Below are 26,151 nucleotides of genomic sequence, written 5' to 3'. Positions count from 1 at the left end.
TTGATATCCCTTATACTTGAGATTCTAAATCAAGGATTTAGAAATGAGATACCATAAAGGATAGTAAGATTTATATTACTATTATATAACCTAGTAATTATATATTTAATATTTTATTGTTATATCTTACATATAATTAGTCATATAATAGTAATATAGTTGTAGTTAATGTTATATTACATATTTACATTATATATTATATTACATTATATATTATATTACATTATTTGTATATTACATTAGATTGTTATACAGTAAATCCTCACTTAATGTCATCAATAGGTTCTTGGAAACTGCAACTTTAAGCAAAACAACATATATAACAAAACCAATTTTTACTGTAGGCATATTTCTGGTCACAAAAGCACGCCAAACTTTTAAATAAAGACCCAAAACACTTGTAATATTAAACACTGAAATAAATGTGAGCTATAAATTTAAGAAAGATCAATAAAAACAAGTAATATCATTATTTTCTGACCCACTTCTCTAGTTTACAGTGGTGGGTAGTGGAGCCTACTCAGCAGCTCAAGGTTCAGGAAGCACATACATACTCCCACTCACTCAGACTGGGACAACTGAGATGTGCCAGTTCACCAAATGTGTACATCTTTGGGATGTGGAAGGAAACCAAGGTACCTGGAGAAAGCTTATGCAGACATAGGGAAACATCACACCAACAGTGGCCTTGGCTGGGAATCAATTTTTTTTCTCATCAACATTATAATGAAATGACGTTGAATGAAATGACATTATCCAAGGACCTGCTGTATTATAGTAATACCTCTGAAGTACAGAGCATACAATAAATTAATAAAAGTATTGAATAGTCAATTATGTCTCTAACTTTATCACTGAGTCAGTAATAAAGTATTATTAATGAGTCAGTTTCTGTATCCTATTTTCAGTCACTTCTTATGAATGAATTAGTTTCTACATACTGCTTTCAATCACTTTTTATTAACTGCTTCCAAAAACCGCAAGAGGTGCAGGAATAGATTGATGATATCCAAGTAGAGGCTGATGGAAGCTAATATATACTCTTCAGGTGACAGCCTATGCATCAGTGAGTGTGTGTCATAGATGATGAACCCGCAGAAAAGAAGGGCTCCTACAGCAGCCACCACCAATTCCATTGTCTCACTGTAAAAAAATAACTGTAGGCAAAAGATTAAAATAGTACGTTTGTATTAAAGAACCCTATTAAACACTTAAGTTACTTGCTCTTAAGTTACATATGCTACATATATATTTAATAATGCTGTACAACTTTGAATACAAATGTTAAAAGCAGAGGAAGGCAAAGCAGGTCCACTCTGGCTTCTGTTGGATGAAAGAATGAATGGATGAATCAATGGATAATACGCTATTAAATTACCCACTTGGCTTTGAACAGTAGCATCCCAAATATTAAATATTTTTTTCATAATTGCATGTGCCACTTGGAAGTTAGCAATTACAAATGAGGGCTACTTTCTGTGTAATTTAACTCATTTGTTCATCTTTTTTTTCAATCAATGATGTTAACATAAGACCTTGATTTTTCAAAAGATAATTTTATACTCACTCTATATACAAACATTTCAGATAATTATAACCAAGTGTACTATCATAAGAATATACCTTACATAGCTTTTTGAGATTATTTATATTGAGATGACTAGAATTATATTTTAAGTTACTATTCTAAAACAACTCACCTTCAAGATTCCTGACAAACAAAGAATCCACAAAACAGCAAACAGTCTATAAAAACAAAATATTAATAATTTAGAATATTGTTCCTTATAAAAAATTTTGTAAACCCATTCAATATTTTCTCAAAAAATAAATGCATCCTGATATTTGTCAAAGAATAATTTAAATGTTTGAATTCATAAAGATACAATGAATACTGTAGAATACCCAGAAATTAAAAGAACAACTGTCTATTCAACACTTGTTAAAATGGTATACAAAACTAGTGAAGAGTGTCAATTTTTAAAGGTTTCAAATGAAATGCAAAGAAAATTCTGATTTAAGTAGAAAGAAATTAGAAGTATTTTAACAGAAATCTATAAAACTTCTAGAAAATACATACATGAACAAATAAAAAGTAATTGCATTTTAAACCAAATAACAGATTATTCTGTGAATATGCATATCTATTAAAGTTCCCAAATGTATTCTCTATTTTATTCTAATGTATTATAGAAATTAATTATGTACATAAATTTGCCACTGCTAAAGTTATATGATACCATTTATAGATATATATATATAAATATATACACTAAAAAATAGAAACAAATTTAGAAGTGACACAAAAATAGAATTAGTAGACAATGACATTAAAAATATACTCCATAAGTTCAAGGATATAGAGGAAAGCATCATCATGAGAAAAGTGAAAGAAACACAGTTAAAAAATACAAATTGAACTGAATTTCCATAGACTAAAAAATACAGTATGTTAAATGAGAAATACTCTGACTGGGATTAATAGCAGATTAGACACTGAAAAAGAAAAGATTATTGAACTTCATTACAGCTGCAGAAAGTAACCAAAATAAATCACAGAGGAAAAACAACTAGAAAGAAATGAACAAAGCATCAGTGAACTGTGGAACAACATTAAGACATCTAAGCCCTGGCTGGTTAGCTCAGTGGATTGAGCGCGGGCTGCGAATCAAAGTGTCGCAGGTTCGATTCCCAGCCAGGGCACATGCCAGGGTTACAGGCCATGGCCCCCAGCAACCACACATTGATATCTATCTATCTATCCCTCTCTCTCTCTCCCTCTCCCTTCCCTCTCTAAAAATAAATAAAATCTTAAAAAAAAAAAGAAGTCTAACATATATGTCATTGGAGTCTCAATGGAAAGGAAAAAGGGGAACATAAAACTATTTGAAGAAATAACAGCCAAAAACGTTTCAAAAATTGATGAAAAGTTTAAACTGATATATCCTAGAAGCAAGGGAAAAAAATACCAGGAATATCATAGTCAAATTACTGAAAATATTAATCAAATGACTAAGAAAATTTTAAAGGTAGCTAGGAGATTTAAAAAAAAAAAAAAACATGTACAAAGGAATAAAGATAAGAAAGACAGCAAACTTCCTGTCCAAAAACTACACAAGCCAGAATGCAGGGGAGTGACATCTTTAAAGTACAAAAAATAAATAAATAAAATTAAATAACTTTCAAAAACAAAAGTAAAATAAAGATTTTTTTCAAACATACAAAAGCTGAGACCAGACCAGCACCATAAGATGTATTAAATGGAAATCCCACAGGCATAAGGAAAACATTTGATGGAAATTAGGTCTATACAAAGCAATGGAGAACAGCAATGGTAAATATGTGGATGAACATAAAAGTCATCACCTATTTTTCATATCTTTTTAAAAGATAATTTAATGTTTAAAGCCAAATTATTAACAATGTATTATAAAGTTTATAATATGTAGAACAAAAAGTTATGGTACAAAGGCAGGGGAGAACAGCAATAAGTATACTATACATAAAATGGTATGTTATTTAAAGGTAGACTGTGATAATGTAAACATGTACACTGTAAAACCTAGAGCAGCTTCTATTTAAAAGAGCTATAGCTATTAACTATAAAGTAGACAAATAGAATCAAACAACCCAAAAGAGTAGAAGAGGAAAAAGGGATCAAGGAACAGATAGGACAAACAAAAAGATATACCATGCTAACACAATCAAAAGAAAGCCAGGGTAGCTACATTAACAAAGTAGATTTTAGGGCAAGGATATTACCAGAGATGACCCCTTCATAATGATAAAAGGGTCTTTAAAAGGAAAAACAAACTGACAGTGACCAGCGGGGAGGCAGGAGGTGAAAAATGGGGAAAAAGGAGGGGAAGGGTCAAGTCAAGGAACATGTATAAAGGACCCATGGACAAGGACAAAGCTGGGGAAAGGATTAATGTATGAGGAGGCAGTGGGCAGGGCAGGGGAGAGTAATGGAAGAAAATGGGGACAACTATAATTGAACAATAATAAAACATTTAAAAAAAGAACTGTGGACTTAGTTAAAATTAAACTTGGCTGATGATTTCTTTGCATTGACACTGTGCAGAGGTTATGCCCATGGGAGCCCAGTGTTAGGTTACTTAATAAGCATTAACATCTGTGAAATGCTAAGGCACATATACAAAAAGGACATAACAGTCCTAAATGTTTATGCACCTAAAAAGAGTACGTCAAATAACATGAAGTAAAGTCATAGAACTGATAGGAGAAAATAACCAGTCCACACTTGCAGATGGAGAATTCAGTACCACTTTTACATTGATAGAATAAGTGGGCAGAAAATAAGTAAGCATACAGAAGGCTTGAACAATACTATCAAGCAACTTGACCTATTTGACACTTTTTAGTCATTCAACAGCAAAATATACATCTTCTAGTACACAAAGGATATTAACCCAGATACTGTAAAATGAATCTCAGTAAATGCAAAAGGACTAAAATCACTTAAAATATGTTCTTTAACAACAGAACTAAATAAATTAAATACATGTATTATAATTCAGTGCAGTGAACTGAAGGTATGGTGAGATTCCAGTCCTCAGCTCTCTTGGTGAAATGGCCACAAAACTTGTCAGGATACATCTGGCACACAATAGTTAGAATGAAGTATCTCACCACCTCATAGCATAGATCCTTCAAGATTGAAAGGGAATCAGCACTTGCTTTTTCATACTTAAACCCTGGGGAAACTCCAGAGCTTCTGCACCAAGAAGTATGGGAAGGTGAGATTAAGAACTACAGATCATCTGAGATTTTGCCTTAGAAACTAATGAGTTAGCCTGACACAATTTCATGGAAGCTAATAGGACACATGAGACTCCTAGGTCTGAGATGAAGGACAGTTTATTATGACAATAACAGTAGCTGAAGAACAGGCACCATAGAATGGTGTTGTGGAAGTAAAGAAATTCGAGAGATAGAAGGATAGAAGGCTGAAGAAAGAAAGTGGGACACTGGCATTTAAGATTTCACCAACGGAACAATACCTTGTGATGGCAAGGTCCACAAAGTAGCGATGGCAGGGAAATGAAAACTGCTGCAGTCGAAGAGGTCCAGAGATACTGATGGCAAAGCTGATGGGCCTAACATGTAGCTTGATGCTAAGGTCTTCAAAAAAGAGGGAGGCTTGACCAACAAGGGGATCAATGACAGTAATGAGGAAGGATAAGAAGTGTACCACCAGAAAGGATAAGCCTTAAAGTAATGAATTTCTATTATGCTGAAGGAATGATGAAAAGTGGCACCAGGGAACAGAAGCAGTTTTCAACACTAACTCCCACCACTGAGTTGAAGAAGGAACAGCTAGAGAATAGTTCTCAGAGAGGAATCAAATTTCATCTGAGATAAGGAAGAAGAAAGAATATATTACGAAGAGACCGAAATATAGGGGAGATTATTTCTTGGGTTGGCCAAAAAATTCTACCCAACTTACGGATTCTCTATCTTACAGAAAAATCTGTTTGTTTGTTTGTTTGTTTTTTCTAAGATGGCTCTAGTAATGCTTAATTGTCTTTAACTTCACTAGAACAATTTTGTTAGATTGTACTGTGACAGTTGTCATATCAGCATGCATTTAAAAAAAACATCAAAACTGGTGAATTTTTGTGTAGCCATTTTAATATTGAAGATGGGAGAAATGCAACATTTTTGGCATATTATGCTTTATTATTTCAAGAAAGGTAAAAACACAACTGCAATGCAAAAAAAGATTTATGCAGTGTATGGAAAAGGTGCTGTGACTGATCAAATATGTCAAAACTGGTTTGTGAAGTTTCATGCTGGAGATTTCTTGTTGCACGAAGCTCCATCGTGGTCAGTAGACCAGGTGAAGTTGACAGCAGTCAAATTGAGACATTAATTGAGAACAATCAACATTATACATTGCGGAATATAACTGACATACTCAAACTATCCAAATCAATAAAGTTATTGGTGAAAATGAAAAATGTGTCTTTTATTTTTTATTTTATTTTAATTGTTCAAGTGTTTTTATTTTATTTCAATTATTTTTTATTATTTTATTATTTTTTAAAATGTATCTTTTAATTTACAGAAAAAAAATACGGACTTTTTGGCCAACCCAATACCAGGAAGGAGTTCTAGAGACTATAGTAGAATGGGTGGGGAAGAAGTGGGGCAGTTAGAGACTGGGATAGGAAGAAGCAAAGAGCAAATCTTTCATCATATAGAGCCACAAATATGTATGAAACACCCCCCCAAATAAGAGTAAAAAATACTACCTGCCCCTAAATCAAACTCCATTTTAATGCAACTATATGCATGTTGCACAATTATCAGTGTTGCCTAACCAACTATATTTTATCCCAGCAGAGATTTCTGGTAATCTGGATAACCAGGAAAAAAAGGGAGAGAAAAGAAAGTTTTGCAAGACCATACTTTTGTAAATTTTTAGTGTTGTAACAGGAAAAAGAACAGAAAATGGTTGCCTGATTATGTGCCAACAGGAAGCCAGGGTGAGCTTAAAGAGTATTCATTCTTAACAAGTGAGGGCAACAAAGTACCATTATCGTAATATAAAAAGGATCATTCCATGTATCTATTAGTTTGAAGAAAGATACAGGTTAATCAAATGGATCGAAAGATTTTAAGGTTCATGAAGACACCTCCAAACTCTTGCTTTTACCACAAAGATGTGGATGGTCTTGGTAACATTTATGTTAAAACAAAGACCTAAATAATATAGGTAAGTTCCATACCATTCATAAAATTCATAAAGAACACAAGCCTAGACTCTCTGGAAACCTGATTTTTTGGGGGGGGAAGGCGGGGACAGCATTTACTTCCCTTTCAAGATAGAGGGGAAGGAAATGATTCAAAGCCACTTTTCATGTCCTTGCATATTCTGGGAGAGTAGGGCCAGGTCCTAGAACTCATAGGGATAAACTTTCATTACACTCCACTTTAAAAGAGTATAGCACTTCTCTCAAAACTATCTATAATATTAAAGGTAGCTATCATAGCCATGAATATGTAACTTACCCTGCTCCAAATTTGCTGAAATCTTTCTTAGATTGTAGAGTATACATAGTCAAACCAAGAAATACTGCAGTAGTCAGTACAAAAGCTTGCAGAATAATATACACATCATACAAAGTAACTGTAAAAGTGAAAAATACTGATTAAACATTCATATAAACATAATGTAAAACAGCTTTTTCTAGGACTTAAATGAAATGCTTTTAACTGTGCTACTTGGCAATAAAAACAATTATGAAAAGATTCCTTATTTAGCCTTGAATATTAATTGATACAGTAAAACCACACCCATAATGCAATAGGCTCCAAAGTATTCATTAATACAAAATAAGGAAGTCACATTATTATGAAATTAAAGAAATGACCAGAGATTATATAGCTAGCCAGTTAGGAATTTAGGGATATGGTGGACTGATTCTCACCCAATCCCTGTTACAGCTGCAGTTTATCTGTGGTGATTGTGCATTATGGCTTAGATATCAATAGGGATGATTCTGGGTACTGTGGCTGGCTGGGCATTCCTGGATACAGCAGTTCTAGCAATCACCTGGTTAATTGCACCAAGTTCATCAGCCCAAATCAAAGAAATTGGGCAAGAAAAATATCAGAGCTATTTCGCATCGTGTGCCATTCACCAACCCTGCAGAGAACAGAAACCAACCACCATTTGCCTTATATCCAAATCTGCAGTATCTCAGAGTACATTGTATACCAAATTTCCTTCCATAATTTAGAATGATATTCTGGATTTACTATGGCTAATGCAATGCAACTGGTTAACATTTTGATAAATGATATCAAATGTTAAGTGATTAAATTTATCATTAAATGATAAATTTATGATAAATTATAACCTCTTTAAAGGAAGTTAACTGCTTTGAACCCAAAATCATTTAAGTTATTTTTAATTTGTCAGGGATTAATTATCCAAGTTATTTCTATTCTAAGTGCTACATTATTAGAATTCTTCTATTTATGCCATTACAGGATTAGGAAGGTGAATGCATAAGATAAAACGTGAAATCACTTTTGCTTCTTGTCAGTAATTTCAGTATACAATTATGTGGAAAGATATTATCATAATGAGGAAAATGATGTTCTCAGATTATCCCACCTATGTATTTCTACCCCAGTTCCAATAGCCATGAAATAAATCTCTTTTCTACATCCCTTAGAAATGGTGGGAGTCAGGGAGGGCAGAGCTAGACTTGATAATAACATTAATAATACATAATAGATGATAATACTAACAATAAGTAAATAATAATACTTCCTGTGGTGTGAAATTTCAGTCCTGTTTATTTTAGTAGTTATTATTTTCTTATATTCTGATTCATTTATAAAAAGAGGTGGAATGCATAGATTCAATAAACTGGCACAGAAAGATTTAAAAAGTACTGATAAAATAGATAACTATATTAACCACAAGGATTAGCAATTTACTGATAGTAACAGTTAATGCTGACCCTTTTGATTCTCCAGATTAATCATCTGAGATAATGTTTTAAATTGTTAACAAATCATGAAATATTTCACTTGAGGCATTACATAGGGTACATCGAGTAATTATAGCAGATACTTCCTTTCAAACACATATTTAACACCAAATACAAAACCGAAATTACTAGCTTTTTTGTGTTTTGATAAAATATGAGGATATAATACAAAACATAGTATGATGCAGGCAATTTAAGAGGCTGAGCTGTGATGAAAGTGCATGACTCAAAACATGTTATCAGCTCCTCTAAGATCCCTTTAAATTAGGGAAAAGATTAGCTATGGGTGTCTTATTTTTATAAATGGATAAACATAACTGAATATTGTTTTCCATTCCTATTTTTCTAATTCTTTTGCACTTCCTCTAAGCTCAGCTGAATATGGAAAGTTTAAACATCTAATGTTTGCTTATATTTTAGAAATTCTTCATCCTCTGCCATATTTTTTAAATATAATACTCCATGATGCTCAGATTTAGCACCAAATATCTTTTTACCCAGAATATTTATCTACATTAAAAAGTAAGTGTAGCCCTGGCTGGTATGGCTCAATGGATTGAGTGCTGGCCTGGCCTGCAAACCATAGGGTTGCCAGTTCAATTCCCAGTCAGGGTACACACCTGGGTTGCAGGCCAGGTCCCCAGCAGGGAGTGTGTGAGAGGTAACTACACATTAATGTATCTCTTCCTCTCTTTCTCCCTCCCTTCCCCCCTCTCTAAAAATAAATGCTATAAATATAATCTTTAAGAAATAATTTTTTTAAAGATTTTATTTATTTATTTTTTAGAGAGGGAAGGGAGGGAGAAAGAGAGAGAGAGAGAAACATCAATGTGTGGTTGCTGGGGGTCATGGCCTGCAACCCAGGCTTGTACCCTGACTGGGAACTGAATCTGTGACATTTTAGTTCACAGCCTGCGGTCAATCCACTGAGCTATGCCAGTCAGGGCTAAGAAATAAATTTTAAAAATTAAAAATAAAATAAAGTTCACAAATTTTTTAAAAAGTAAGTATAACATACAGAAGCACAATTATGGCTTACCAGCAAAGGCCACAGTCAGAGCTTCCAACAGTGTCTAAGAAAAAGAAATTGGAATTATATAAATTCATGCAAAATTTATACTATGTCATATACATGGTTCCCATTTCTAGTTCAATGTGATTCCATATACATGATCTCATTTTAGCTTCAGAGCAGTCTTTTGAAGTATATGAAACAGAGAAGTCCACCATAGTGAAAATGAGACCTCAATATATTGAGTGAGAATATTTAGATTCTAATTGTGATCCCATCACTCCTTAAACTCTAGCTAAATTTTTCGTATCTATAAGAGGAAGATTATAGAAATAACACAGAAAATTCTATTTTCTTTGTGTAATATAAATAAAAGTGAAATTGTAAATCACGTGGATGTTTATACAAACTTAAATATCTCACTCAAACTCAGGAATATTAACTATATTGAATCACTAATTCTTAATTTAATATTAAATATATAGATAGCACTCTGGTGTGGCAGATTCTTAAAACTGTCTCCAAATATTCTCTCTTTCTTCCTTAGTAACAAAATTTTTACCTGGACACACAGTTTGCTAAGATTAAACATTACATTTTTCAGTATCCTATATAGCTAAATCTGGCCACAGGACTATATTCTAGCCAACAGCACATGAGTAAAGATGTATACAACTTCTGAAAACAAAGAAGTTGTTTTCCCCTTCCTCTTCTCATTTTTAACACATAACTGGATGGAATATAGATATAGTGGTACACATCTTATAACACATCACCCTAGGAATAGCTGAACCATAGCGGGTACCTGGCCCATGACAGCTCCACTAAACATTCATATTTTTACATGAAAAAAAAAATAAGCCATCTTCTTTAAACCATGTCAGAAGCAGCTGAACTCAGATCCTAAATAAAAGACTTAGGAGTATTTAGCTTTAACCTCTAGATTCTTTTTCCCCTTAATTATATATCTGTATCTTGTTTTATATGCTTACTCTAGTTAGATGTTTTTTAATCAACCATCTGATAGACCTTATCATAAAAGCAAAGCTAGAAGTAACAGCAGTGGCTGTACAATGATACATAGAAGCATTCCCTATAAACCTTTGCTACCTGAAATCAATAAATCATTAGAACCAGAGCAAAAATGGTATTAGAAATTATAATGTGGAGACAGTGATGCCATTGATACATTTTGTTATGTTTGTCGTTGATAGTGTCAAGGAAGTAGTAGCAAAAGATGATAGAAAATATTTTTTTCTGGGCAATATTCTAGATATTTGTGACATGATTTAAGGTAAGAAATCCTACCATACTCAAGTATCAGAAGAAAAAAATATATAAACAAAAGAAAAGGTAAAACTAGGAAAACATACCATCATAAAATAATGCCTCTTTTTAAATGTGCATACACACACATTCATATACACATACACACATACAGCCTCCTAAGGCAAAGTGAGATCCATCTCCTTCCTATTTTGGTGGAACAGGACAAAATAAACTAGTATCGGAGGTCTCTAAGTAATCAGAAATGCATTTTACATACTTCCTTATTTGTTAAGCCACTTTTAGCTAGTTGTAGCTAAATGATCAATAGTTGTAGCAGTAAGTGACCATATCTTGCCTGTAAGCATTTGGCTGATGCTTTTCTAGTGGGTCTTCTCCTTGCTGGGCAAATGCTGGTCCATACTGTTGTCCCACATAGAAATCAATTAAGAGTCTGAAGGCAGACTGCCTATATTTAGAGTTGAAGAGGAACTCTACATGATGCTGTTTCCTTTTGTATTTCCTCTTTCTATCTTAGGACAGCTGACTGGGACAGGAGTTGGCATCTAACCCAGGGGCTGTCAACTCATATTGGCTATGACCTGTGTCATTAATTAGCTGTACCAATCAGATCACTTAGAAATCTAAACTCAGAGAATGATAGCAGAAGCTAAAGCTAAAACGTTCATGAATCACATGAGAGCCCACAATAAACCATGTTAAAACCAAAGACAGCAGAGGGGAAAACTCTGTGTAAGGACAGCTGCACAACAGAGAAGAAATGTAATGGAAGAAGGGAGAGGAGACCACAAACTCTTGCTGTTGAATATCCTACAACAGCATCATTTCTAGAACCTTCATTCTAGTTCCTCTTCTCCTTGAAGCCCTATGGGGTGGGTTGGTGGGTTCCCAAGATCTTACTTATATCCTTAAAATCAACTCCCTACTACTAGTGATAACTTGAGTTAGAGTATTGATACCTGGCAAACAGAAGAGCCTAATATTTAAATAAATAACATTTCTTATAACTGAAATTTCCAAAGTCATGAGCTTTTATTTCATCATATTAACCAAAAACTTATCAGAATTCATAAACTTTCTTTAGTTTAAGGCAGTTTAATCTGATAAATAGCATTTTCAATCTTATTTGACTATAAATATTCTTAACATTAGTTTGGAATGTTTTGATATAAATTTTTAAGTCAGAACCCAAGTCACACTGGATATGAGAATGGGAAAAATAATTTTAAAAATATATAACTGGAGCCTTACCAACTCATTCTGGTCATATTCTAAGACTGAGTTTTTATAAGTAGTAGCTTAGATTTTAATTTTCACAAGTATCTTAACAAACATGACTTAAACTTGAGTTCCCCCAACAATGATTTTGAAAAATGTTAGTAAAGCACATCAACTGAACAAAATGGTCCTTTAAAAGAACAGTGTAATAAGATTAAAGTAATATTGAGGAGTTAGGCATAAAGATTTCAATTTAAGGGCTATGAAATGAAGGCCACAATATAATTTTTTCTCAAGAAAAGCACAGAATATTAGGGGTAGAAAGTATCACAGGGATAATCAACTTTAATATTTTCATTTTACATATGAGAAAACTTAGGTACATGCCCTGTCATATGTCACATAACCAGACAGTGGCAAACATTCTAGATATTTGGCAGTCATGATTCCAATTCATTATTTTTTTGACTACATCATAACACAGAAAAAGCTTTTGAAACTGACAGTTTAAAACATTTTACAGAGTAAGAGACTACAGGAAATTTCCTAAAATATTCAAATTTTTAAAAATCTCATTAATTTGTTCTATGATTATACATACACACATTCAATTAGGTAAATAAATTTAAAATTCAGTAATAAATGTTAAAGGGACAGATAATTGTCAAAGTACTCACAAATCCAAAAAGCAGGTACAGGTTAAGGGGATGTTTATATCTGTTTAAAGTCAATGCAAAAATCAAACCCAAAGATCCAATGGCAAACACCAACATTAAGGCAGGACTGAAAGACAAAATGAAAAGTAGTTTCGAGTTTAAAAAATAGCATAAATAATATTATCAAATTTAATAACATATGTCTATTTTATGTGTTTGTGAAAGTACAAAAAGAGTCTGGAAGGATCCACACCAAACGGTAAGAAAATTATTTTTCCATCTGGGAAATTTGAGGAGCATGAGATGGGGAGGAGCAGCCGGACAAAGAAAAGAGCCCACAATGCAAAGGGAAAAAATTTCCTTTTTACTTCATGAATTTCTATCATATTTGAATAATTTTTGCAACTAGCATATTGCATTTTAACTAAAAGACAAAGAAAAGCTATTAAATAATAAACATATTTTATACCTAACTACTTTTTTAGGGTATTTGCTATATAGCTATAATTTAAATTAAAGAATTTTCCCCAAATCACAAACTAACAATTCAAGACTCCTTCTGTAGGGGCAGGGAGGATAGAAATTGTGTACTCTTAAGAAAATATTTATTTCTTATTTTACCTTTCCTGTAATAAAGAATCTATTTTAGCCTTGAAAATAATCACTTTGGAGGTCAGATCTTAAACAGCTTTGAGATAAATCACATGGAGCTCCTCTGAAAACTCTTCAGTGAAATTATCCTAAGCCGACACTAAGATAAATTAAATACACATTTATTAAATACTTTTATTTTTCAAGCATTTTATTAGGCTTTGGGGACATGGCATATGTCTAATAAAAGCACAAAAAATTAAGTCTTAAAAACTGCACACTGAATACTATTCCAGGAGGTAAGGGTTTAACCCTACAAAACTGTAAGCTAAAAAGTCCAGAAGTAAACACCCTGTTGTAGAATAGCCTGGTACTGGCATAAGAGCAGACACGTAGACCTATGGAACAGAATAGAGAGCCCCCAAATAAACCCAAGTCTCTATGGTCAATTAATATTCGACAAAGGTGGCAGAAGCATAAAATGGAGTAAAAATAGCCTCTTTAACAAATGGTGTTAGGAGAACTGGAGAGCTACACGCAAAAAAAATGAAACTCGATAACCAACTTACACCATACACAAAAATAAACTCAAGGTGGATAAAAGACTTAAATATAAGTCATGATACCATGAAAGTCCTAGAGGAGAACATAAGCAGGAAAATCTCAGATATTCTATGCAACAATATTTTCACTGATATGTCCCCTAGAGCAAGGGACATAAAGGAAAGAATAAACAAATGGGATCTCATCAAAATAAAAAGCTTCTGCACAGCTAAAGAAAACAGCATTAAAATGAAAAGAGAACCAACCACTTGGGAAAACATATTTGCCAAAACAAAACTAATCTTATTTACAAGAGTCAATAATGAACCTTCTTTACGCTCAAACATAAAAAGTTAATAGAAAAAAAGAACTTTGTTTATGCCCTTTTGATCATATGCAGTGGATGAAAGTGATTTAGAATCATCTTACCTCTCATGTACAAATGTCCGTATAGACTCAAAGTATAAAAATAACATAGATGTCATGGTAGTTAAGAGGACTTGCAGAGAAAGGATGGTGTAGACTTTTCTTAGAAAGGCTAAAAAAAAAATTTACACATGATTATTTTCTTAAGCATTTAGCATAAAACAGCAAGATCAAATTTCTTTTCATAAATATTAAATTTTTATATGTATTTTCTTAAATCTTAATCCAAATAATGTAATCTGTAACTAAAACTTAAAGAGAATGCTTCCAAAGAAAGACAATTCTAATGGTAACTATCCTCTAAGAAGCATGAACTTAACAAAATTTATGGGCCAGAACGTAAGCGTTTTCATCAAAATAAAAAGATAGTACTAAACACATATATGTAAACAGCACCATACAATGAAACAAAAGATTAAAAACACAGTATTTTTAAAGAATTCTGTATTGAAACTGAGATGCAGGAGTAGAAAGCATATAGTTACATATAAATTTACAAAATAATTTTTATTTCCAAGCAGTACAAATGTTTCCCTAAAACAAACTTCTCCTTAAAAGGCAAACAATATATAAACTTACTTTCACACACCTATTTTTATTTCTCATTTATAGTACCCTCTGCCTCTAATTTCTATACAATAAGAAATTCTTACTTTCAGAATATTTTATCAATATCCATGAATGACTCCAAGGCCTAATGATTTAAAAATACTTTAATTCAAGTCTTCTGCTATACAGATAATATAAATAATACACTGAACACCCAACTCACCACCAGCTTCAGAAATAAAATATTAACAGTTCCCACCTCCTCTATGTAAGTATACTGATAATAACATATTTCTTCCCCTCATTCTCTTAGCTAACTGCTAATCACCTTCCAAGATTCAACCTGACACATTCCCCCAGTCTAAATTAAATGTTCTTCCTCATGTTCCCAAGGGACCCTAAACATACTTCTAATCATTTTACTTTATAATTGATAAATCCTACTTGTCTTTCACTCCCATTAGACTATTAAGACTACAGTCTACCAGCCCTGGCTGGTGTAGCTCAGTGGATTGAGCACGGGCTGTGAACCAAAGTGTCGCAGGTTCAATTCCCAGTCAGGGCACATGCCTGGGTTGCAGGCCACGGCCCCCAGCAACCACACATTGATGTTTCCCTCTCTCTCTCTTTCTCCCTCCCTTCCCTCTCTAAAAATAAATAAATAAAATCTTTAAAAAAAAAAGACTACAGTCTCCCTAATAATATGGAGAATGTCTTATTCATATTCATGCCACTAGCACTCAGCCAAATAAATTTATATGGAATTAATGAATGGCAAATATTGACAGGGGAAAGAAAAGGAAGAATACAGACCAGGGTGTTAATAATAGTTTTCTTTGGGTAGTATGACTAAGGATGATTTTCATCTTCAGTTCTTTGCTAAGCTGTGTTTTTTATATATCACTAACAAATGTGTATTACTTTTGTAATTAAAAAACATTTTGCAGAAACCTGTGCTTAGCCAAAATAATCCTTATGCAGATATTCCAGACCACAGCTTTTTCTATACTCTTTAAAAATGGGACCTTGCCTTGGCTGCTGTGGCTTAGTAGGTTGGAGCATCATCCTATAAACTGAAAGGTCAGAGGTTCGATTCCTGGTCAGGCAGGGCACATACCTAGGTTGTGAATTCACTCCCCAGGAGGGGCACATAGGGGAAGCAACCTATAGATGTTTATCTTTATCTTTCTCTTTCTCTCTCTCTCTCTCTCTCTCCTCTTCTCTCCTTTCCTTCCTCTCTCTCTGGAATCAATAGGTATATCCTGAGGTGAGGATTAAAAAAAAGTGGGTTGGGGAGACCTTAAATGCCAGGAAAAAGCAACATTTGATACCCATTTTGAATAACTAATATAAAAAGTGGCAAAGGATATGCACACACAGATCACAGAGAAAAATAAGATTCAGTATGAAAAGACGAGCCCAACAGCAATACCTTCTATTTCTATTTTGAGTCCTGATTTCTCTCCTTCTAATATCTCAAACTTAATCCAGCCAAAGCAATAACTTCATTTCTACTTAATTCTGTCCTTCTCCCAGTCTTCTCTTCAGTAACCAGTACCAACATCCATGAAGATGAAAATGTAGGAGTCATCTGATTCCCCTCCCTCTTCCCAACCCATTAACAACTACTACTGCTTCCAGCTGCAGTGTAGAACATGTCCACTTCTTGGTTTCTTCTGCTACCTCTCTAGTCAAAGTCTGTATAATCTTGGACCTAGACTAATGGAGTAGCCTAATTGGTCTCCATGCTTTCACTCTAGCCCCACCTAATTTGTGCTCCACACAGCTGTAAGAGTGATTGATTTTGTAAAATAAACCATATCCTGTGATTCTCTGCTTTGATACTTGTAATGGTTTTCCTTACACTTACAACAAAATTTAGAAGCTTTTATGGGCCCTATAAGGCCAGGTGTGGTATATTGAACCTATCCAACCTCATCTCATACCACTCTTCCTTTTCCTCATATGCGTTACCCACATTAGCCACCTTTCTATTCCCCAAACATGCCAAAGTCTTCCTTCTTCTGGGCCTTTGTCCTTGCTGTTCCTTCTGCCTAGAATGCCCTTATCTTCTTTATATGGAATAGTAGTTTAAAATATGTCCACAATTTTTGACATTTGCTTTAAGTGACTCACTTCTAACAAAAAAAATAAGGCAGAAGTAGCAGTTTATGTTTTATCTAATGGAATGAATCTTAATAAGAAGCACAGGATACCTTCAAAGTTTACTGAATAATTTTATTGGCAAAAAACCACCAAATTATGCCTGTCATAACTGTGGATGCTGGGTATATGGGTATAAATATTGTCTCCTTAATGCCAAACTATTTGAGAGGGCCTTGGCTCGCACATGGAAGAAAAATAAATAATTTGTGGCCAGAGGAAAAACTGTGGTGGTTTAAAGTATGCCTAAAAATTGTTTGACACCACGTTCAAAAGATGAAGCCTAAGTCCCCTCCCATTGAGTGTTGACTGAACTTAGTGACCTGCTTCTAATAAATAAAATAATGGAGATGTGACAGTGTGCATAATTACCATGACAAGGTCATAAAAAGCTCTACAGCTTCCTCATTACTCTTAAGGATCACCTGCTCCTGGGGGAAGCCAGCCACCATGTTGAGGACACTCAAGCAGCCCATGGAGTGGGTCAGGTGGCAAGGAAATGAGCTCTTCCGTCAACAGCCACATTAGATTTCCTGATAGCTGATCCTCCAGCTCACAAGCCTTTAGCCAATTGCAGCCCCAGCCCACATCTTGACCAGAATCTCATGAGAGACCCTGAGCCAGACAGACTAGCCAAATCTGTCACAGATTCCCGATTCTCAGAAGCTGTGTGAGATAGTAACTATTTGTTGTTTTAAGGTTCTACGTTTTGAGGTAATAGTCTATAAAGCAAGAGATAGCTAATACACCTGGCTAGCTCCTTCTCACACAACTGTCACCTCCTTTCTCTGAACATTCTTTAAAAGAGCTGCCACTATAAACCCTGAGGGTCTATTCCATCACTATTTACTTTCTTCAGAGAACTTATCATAGCTAATGTTCTGTTTAATTGCTTACCTATCCCCAATCAAATAATACTGCTGAAGACAGAAATATTATCTGATCACTACTATATCCCTAATATCAGTACAGAGTCCAATAAATTTTTATAAAGGAAGGAAAATGTTCACCTTCACTCACATGGCTAAACAAATGCTAATTAAAACAAGATAGTATTTTTCCGGCCACAAGAGTCAGCAAACTATGCTGACCTATGACTCACTGACCAAATCCAGCCCACCACCTGATTTTGTGAGTAGTTTTATTGGCTACCACCACACTCACTCATTCACGTTTCCCCCTACAGCTGCTTTTGCACTATAATCACAGAGCTGACTAGTTGCAATAGACACCTTATGGCACCATCAAGCTGAAAATATTTACTATTTAGGCCTTTGTAGAAAGTGTTCATCAAATCCTGATCTACCAGATTGCCAAATATTAAAAAGTTTAGATGTAGTCAGTTTAGTTACCATCCTAATGATCAAAGCTCCTGAGTTAATAAAATGCTCTTGCAGAATTTAAATATTCATGAATGAACAAATGTTTATTTCTGGTATTTAGTTCAGGATTGTTATAGTGATATGAGACATACAGAAGTAAATCAAGTATAAGACTAATTTTTTGTTTAAAAATAGTCTACATATGCAGACAAAATAGAAAAAGCATTCATCTAGGGAAGGGGTGTCAAACTCATTTTCACAAGGTGGGGGGGGCATCAGCCTCACAGTTGCCTTCCAAGGGCTGAAGGTAATTTTAGGACAGCATAAATGTAACTACTCCTTAACTGGGGGCAAGGAGCTCTACATGCAGCCCTTTGAAGGCAACCTCAAGGCTGATGTGGCCTCCGGTGAAAATGAGTTTGACAACCCTAATCTAGGGATTATGAAATCTGGTTTCTAGTCCCCCAGCCTCACTGCAAAGAATCATTGTTATTTTAGAGAAGTGTTCTGAAGCTTAGTTTTCTGTAAAGTCCAGGTATACATTATTTCACGGATTGTAATTCTAGGGCAAATGACAATACTTTTACTAGAAAATTTTTGAGCATTCATATCTAAACCCAGCCTTCCAATGGGATTCCACTTCCTTCTTGAAGGTTTCCTAGATTATTCCAGTTCACAAGCTTTTTTTATTTTTATTTATTTATATATTTTTTTGCTTAAGTTACTAGGTTACAACCTTTATGTTAGTTGGGTGGGTCTTCTCTGGGCTGGTTCTACTGGGACTGGATAGTCAAGGATGGCCTCATTGTCTGGAATTTCAGCTCGATGGCTGAAATAGCTTCCCATACTGTCTTTCTTTTCTAGAGTGTTAGCCTGAGATTACTCTCAGTGGGCAGAAAGTTTCCCATAATAGGAGACGGTGAACTCCAAAGTTCAAGTACCTCTTAAGAAGTTCCTTATGTTGCATTTTTTTAAAAGATTTTATTCACCCATTCTTAGAGGGGAAGGGAGGGAGAAGGAGAGGGAGAGAAACATTAGTGTGTGGTTGCCTCTCATGCACCCCTACTGGGGACCCAGCCCACAACCCAGGCATGTGCCCTGACTGGGAATCAAACCATTGATTCCTTGGTTCTCAGGCTGATGCTCAATCTACTGAGCCACACCAGCCAGGGCTTATGTCACATTTATTAATGACTCATTGACCAAAGCAAGTTACATGGCTAAGCCCATATTCCAAGGATGGGGAAAATAGATTTCACTTCCCAATGGAAGAACAAGGTTGCACTTTGAAATGGAATATATATAAGAATAAAAGGGATTATTGCCCTAATTTTGTGAATAATCTACATATACAATCAAAGTTATGCTAGCTTTGAATGTTCAAATAACACTGTAATTTCTCTCCATATTTCAGTGCTCTTAGTTCCTTCCCTAAACTCCATCTGGACTTAGCACTTTAGAATTTAATTAAGTTGCTATCACAGATCAGTTTTGCTACTGTCCTACCTAATACCTTTAGGACAGCAACTGTGACTTCCAAACCTTTTATTTCCTTACTGCCTTTACATGTAGTAAAAAAAAGGGCTGCTTATTAAAAATGTAGTTTACTTATTAAATGTATACTGATAGTACCTTGACTCAACAAGATCACTCTAATGAATGCCTTCTATTCATACACGGATTCCACCTCTACAGAAATTTAATTTCCTGAGATGGCTTCCATTTTTTTTATTCCTGTCCTTCTTTGAAGGGACTCATTCTCTTTCTTTATCACTTCTGGAATTAGGAGAAACTTTCATTCTGCCGCTGGCATCCATGAGATAGCCAGGAGTTCTTATCCACTCCTAGTACTTCCATACTAGTTCTTAATTACTCTAATGTGTCACACTGTCAATGTCAACTTTATGATGGGTTAGAATCTGAGGATGTAATATTGGTTTAAAAAACATAAACTAAAAAACTGAGTTTTAACACCAATCCTCCTACAACTCTTCCAAAAAATTGAAGAGGAGGGAACATTTCTGAATTCATTCTGAGACAGCATTACCCCAATACAAAGGCCAAAGACAGTACAGGAAAACTATAGACCAATGTTCTTGATGAATATTGATGAAAAATTCTCATGAAAATACTAGCAAGCAAAATTCACAGCAGATTAAAAGGATTACACGCCATGGCCCAGTAGGATTTAATCCTGGAATGCAAGGATGGTTCAACATACAGAAACTAATTAACACAATATATCAAATTAACATAATGGTGGGGGGAAAACATATGATCATCTCAATCAATGCAAAACATATTCAATAAACTGAGAATAGAAGGAAACTACCTAAACATAATAAAGGACATACTCAACAGTAAAAAATTGAAAGCTTTTCCTCTAAAATCAGGAACAAGACAAGGATGCCTGCATTTGCCACTTCTATTCAACACAGTACTGTAAATCCTCAAAAGAGCAATTGGGCAAGAAAAAGAAATATAAGGATCTAAACTGGAAAGAAGCCAATCTGAAAAGATTACACATACTGCAAGATTCCAACTACATGGCATTCTGAAAAAGGCAACTATGGAGACAGTAAAAAGATGAGTTGGTTGCCAAGGGTTGGCAGGAAGGAGGGACAAATAGGGACAGCACAGAGGATTTTTAAGATAGTGGAATTATTTGTATGATACTGTAATGGTGGATATATGTTATCATATATTTGTCAAAACCCAGAGAATATTCAATACCAAGTATGAACCCGAACTTAAACTCAGGACTTCATATGATAATGATGTGTCAGTGTAGGTTCATACAGTGTAACAAATATACTACTCTGGTGCAGGCTGTTGATAGTGGGGGAGTCTTTGAGTGTATAGAGGCAGGGGTGTTACAGTGACCCCCTGTGGGTTCCATTACTCTGGGTTCTTTTTGCCTGTTGCCAGTGTGACCAACTCCCAATGCCAGAGTCTTATGAAAAAGAATTATTTATTGAAAAGTTATACAGGTTTGAGTAATGGCAGAATGTTGCCATTAAATCCCAAAGTCCCTTTAAAACATCCACAAACACACACACACACACACACACACACACAGTCCTGCCTCCTCTTGCCAAACTAGACCAGTCAGGGTACCATATCTCAGGAAAAGAAATAGAAATCTGGAGCTTGGCTAGGCTCCCGTTCTTAATCCAAAACTGTATCCTCATGGTGGGCCGGGGAATCCTCCTGCATTCTTTCGAATGGCAGGGCCAAGACCTGGCACTGCTGCTGCATGATCAAGAGGCTTCACCTTCCCCAGCTGCATGATCAAGAGCAAGTGAGAAAGAGAGAGCCTCTCATGGTTCTCCTACTCTCCTTCCCCCATGGTCCAGTGCTCAAGCATGGCTGCAAGAGAGAGTGCATGGCTAAAAGAGAGAGCTCCTTCTTGGCTCCCAAACTGCATGGTTAAGCCCCAGCATGCTACCACGCCTGGGTTTAAATCCCCAGCTTTGATCTCCCTCAGTGACCCCTTGTCTAACTCCCCCCAGACTGTTTTATACTTGCCAGCTGTTGGGAACTGCCCTGACTGGTATTAGGAGCTGAAACCCCCACCTAGGCTAAGGCTAAGGGAATGCCCTTGGAACCGTAAGCCAGCAAGGAGACAAAAGCTTATCTCCCTGGCAGGAATGCTGCTTCTGCTGCTGAACCCCAAAAAGCTTGGTCGGTTAGCCAAAGACGGGTAAGATTCCCCACGAGGGGAACGACCTAAGCCAGGCACGATCACTTTGGGAGGCCCCCCCAAAGAAGGACTTGGGGGGCTGCAGCAAAAGAGGGTGACGGACCCTCGTTCCTCGGCTTTGACATAGCCTGAGTTCTCATCGTCTGGGAGAAAATCTCCTTATTGCCTTAGTTCCCGTGCTAAGCCTGAAACAATGACAGGGTGGTACAGCTCTGTGCTGAAAAGGGCGGATTCCCCATGGTGGTCAGGCCTAAGAAAGAATATGTAAATTACCGTGAAAGCTTCTTTGTTTAGAATGCTCTCAGTTGAATGAGAGGGGTCCAAGGAGGAAGTTAGTTTGTTCCTCAAAGTCTTACAGCTCTTTGACCCCCACTCAATAGACCAGCAAAGTTCCTTGTTTTCTATAGTTCCTTACTTCCCCCTGATGAGTACTGTACTTTACCTGAATTATTATGCAAAATGAGCCCAATAAAAGCAGGTATGGATGGTAAATCAGGGCGCTCCCCACTGGGGGGGGGTGGCCACTTCGTCCCTACTTCCCCACAGAAACTAGTTTGTCTCTGTGCATGTTTTTTCTCACATGGTTTTCAGCGAGCCATCCACAGCATTCCGTGGTCACTGCTGGCCGATGACCCATGCGCAACAGCCAGCACTCTGGTTTCTTCAGCCTTTCTCCGTCTGGGTAAGCATGGCTAGGATTCACGGGCACAGGAAGCCCCTCCGGCTATATGCGTGCATCTTGGGTTAGAGTCATGCCCATCTCCCCTGCTCCAAGCAGGCATTGCTTTTAATATTACTAAAACACTGGCCAAGTTCTCCAGATATGCAAAGTAGCTCTCAAAGGCCCTACTCCACCACTTCCTGCATACCCCAAGTGATAGCTGTGGGGATTTAGGGATTTGGGGGGATCTCTAGCTCAGCACCCCATTACAGGGGTATATAGGAACTCTCTGTACTTTCCACACTTAATTTTGCTGTGAACCTAAAACCACTTTAAAAAGCAAAGTCTATTAAAAACAAAATAGGCAAAGGAATTGAAAAACATTTCTTCAAAGATATACAAATGGCCCATACACGTATATGAGGCCCATACAAGATGTTCAACATCACTAATTATTAGGGAAATGCAAATCAAATCCACAATGAGATATTTCACACCCATTTGGATGGCTACTTGGAAAAAAAAGTGTTGGTGAGGATGTGGAGAAATTGGACTCTTGCACAATGTTGGTGAAAATATAAAATGGTGCAGCCTCTGTAAAACAGTGTGGTTGTTTCTTAAAAAATTAAAAATAGAATTACTATATTATTAAAAAATAGAAAATACATGTCAGTGTCTGTCTCTGGTTCCTGACACAGAGCTCCTGAAACTCCTATAATTTCCTAAGTGACAAAAACACTAGGTGCATCTTTTGTTCTAATATTTGGTTTTCACCCCTATTCCTAAAACGGCTGGTCCCTTGTAATGTCTTGGGTGATAGGAGTGTCTTTGTTCTATTGAGTGGCTCTTGGGTTGGCTTCTGGATGGCTCCTGGACAAGGGCCAGTCACCAAACAACAAGCCATGATTAGAAGTTGGAATTTTCAGCCCAATCCCTCCCCCACCCTTTTTTTTTTTTTTTTTTTTTGAGAAAAGAGGATGAAAATGCACTTAAGGTCAATCATGGCTCCATAAAGAAGTCCCAATACTTTAGGGTTAAGAGAGCTTCTTGGTTGGTGAACACATCCAGCACACGGCAGGATGACACAACTCCATGGGGAGAGAATCTCCTGCTCTTAGGACCATCCCAAGAGACCTTGACCTATGTATTCTTCATCTGGCTGTTCATCTCTATCCTTTGATAAACTGGAAAATAAAAGGGTTTTTCCTGAGTTCTGTGAGCCACTCTAGCAAATTATCAAATCTGACAATGGGGTCATGGAAATCTCCAATATGTGGCCAAGTCAGACAAAAGCAGTGGGTAACCTGGGGACCTACTACTTGTGACTGGCATCTGAAGTGGAGTGGGAGCAGCCTTATGGAACTGAGCCCTTAACCTGTGGGATTTGATACTGTCTCCTGGTAAGTAGTGTCAGAATTGAGTTAAATTGTAGGACACCTAGATAGTGTCACAAAGAATTGCTTGGTATGGGGAGGAAAAAAAAAACCCAAACCTCCACACATTTAATGACCAGAAATGTCCAAAGTGTTCTGTGTGAAAAGTCAAGGAGAGATACAGGAAGAAGAACTGGGATTTTCTGATGGAAAAATAGAATTTTTTACCAAAACATATTTGATTTAGCAACTCCACTTTTGGGTATATATCCAAAACAATTGAAAGCAGGGTCCCAAAAAGATATTTTTATACCTATGTTTATAGCAGTATTATTCACAATGAGGTGGAAGAAACCCAAATGTCCACCAACAAATGAATTTGTTTTATACATAAAAGAGAATATTGTTTAGCCTTAAAAAGAAATTCTGCACCAGGGATGCACCATGAAACATGCCAATTTAAACAAGACAGTCACAAGAAGACAAACACTGTATGATTCCACTTATATGAGGTCTCTAGAATGGTCAAATTCAGAGAAACAAAAGGTAGAAAGGTAGTTCAAGGGCTGGGAAGAGGGGGTAAGTGGGCAATTCTTTGATGAGTGTACAGTTTTGCAAGATGAAAACGTTCTGGAGGTTGGTTGCATAACAATGTGAATATACTTAACACTGTTGAACCTTAGTACCCTTAAAAATGGTTAAGACAGTTAACTTTTAATATTATGTATATTTTACCGCAATTTTAAAAATGTTTAATTTTTTAGAAAACTGGTCCTGGCTGGCGTAGCTCAGTGGATTGAGTGCAGGCTGGGAACCACAGTGTCCCAGATTCGATTCCCAGCCAGGGTACATGCCTGGGTTGCAGGCCATAACCCCCAGCAACCGCACATTGAAGTTTCTCTGTCTCTCTCTATCTCCCTCCCTTCCCTCTCTAAAAATAAATAAATAAATAAAATCTTCAAAAAAAAAAAAAAAAAAAAAAACTGAGCTCACTTGCCAAAATAATTCCAAAATTCAATTTCAAAAACACAGATACTAGAAATCAAGATTCTTAGTGCATCAGAGCTTCATAATTAGCTTTCCAGAACAAACCCCAACTGCTCCAACACGATGCAAATCTGGGGCAGCTCCTGCAATCAACTGGCTGAACTACAGCGGGCAATGAATTCCACTTAAGTGAAACTGAGCATTTTAAATTCAGAATAATCTCTGCCCATTGGATATTGCATGTTAACTTAAAACTAGTATTGTATTTTGACTGACTTAGAAAGCATCCATTTCAAACAACTGCCCCAGTAATACTCAACCGTATGTTGAGTTCTAGGTCCTGCAGAGAGAAAATAGTGAACAAGAATAGATAAGATCCCTCACAGACCTTACGATCCAGCAAAGGAGACAGACAAATAAAAAATTAAAACACGCCCTAACGCACAAACATGCCAGCGGATAACTCGGTGCTGGTGTGCTTCAAAATGATCACACAATAAACTTATTTTCACCGCAAAAATAACCGTAGTTTTAATAACCATCTTTTAATTTAAAGATGCCAAGGTAAGGCCACTGAGGTTTTCCATCTGCCCCCTTCTACACCGAAGACGACGGGATTCAAGTAGTATGGACTCCAGTTTCAATCCCTGAGCACATGGCTAGAAGGCCTCTCTAAGGCCGGCCGTGCCTCTGAGCACCGACAGCGGGAGGCGCTCTTTCCCGGAGCCGGGAGGGGAGGAGGCAGAGGAGGGAAGGGCTTCCCTTCCGAAGCCTAGGAGACCCGCGCTCTCCCTCCGAGACTGGCCGGGGAGGGCGCTGTCCCTTCTGAAAGCGGAAACCCGCCTCCCGAGACTGACTGCGCAGCACCACCGACCAGGGGAGACCGAGGGTGGAAGGACAGAAGGAGGAGGCTACGTACCCATTCGGATGTGTACGCTGGCAGAGGCCACGCAGCTGCCATAGTTGAAGTCGTCCTCTATCGAGGAGCACGGATAGCGGGGGTCAGAGCTGGCCATGTCGGCAGCAGAAGCCCCAGCTACCTCTCGGAGCGAGGAAGGCGACTCAGACCTCAACGGCCGTCGGCCACTTCCGGATGAAGAAACACAGCCCGAACGAGCCAAACGGCTTC

General features: G+C 36.4%; 1 protein-coding gene across 1 annotated transcript; it reads right to left on the bottom strand.

Moving 5' to 3' along the window:
- Window positions 1-719: 719 nt before the first annotated feature.
- TMBIM4 (transmembrane BAX inhibitor motif containing 4) lies at window positions 720-26,133 on the bottom strand. Its single transcript, XM_028532488.2, has 8 exons — window positions 25,942-26,133; window positions 14,268-14,376; window positions 12,726-12,831; window positions 9,571-9,604; window positions 7,039-7,156; window positions 1,701-1,746; window positions 955-1,157; window positions 720-912 (listed from the first exon to the last, which is right to left on the bottom strand). Exons 1-8 carry the CDS (start codon window positions 26,036-26,038, stop codon window positions 909-911), a joined length of 717 nt encoding a protein of 238 aa, XP_028388289.1. The 5' UTR covers window positions 26,039-26,133; the 3' UTR covers window positions 720-908.
- Window positions 26,134-26,151: the final 18 nt, after the last annotated feature.

The sequence above is a fragment of the Phyllostomus discolor genome, chromosome 2 (genome assembly GCF_004126475.2).
Source record: "Phyllostomus discolor isolate MPI-MPIP mPhyDis1 chromosome 2, mPhyDis1.pri.v3, whole genome shotgun sequence".
Lineage (NCBI taxonomy): Eukaryota > Metazoa > Chordata > Mammalia > Chiroptera > Phyllostomidae > Phyllostomus > Phyllostomus discolor.
The sequence above is the reverse complement of the archived record's forward strand: the minus strand, read 5'-3'. Positions and strand labels throughout refer to the sequence as shown.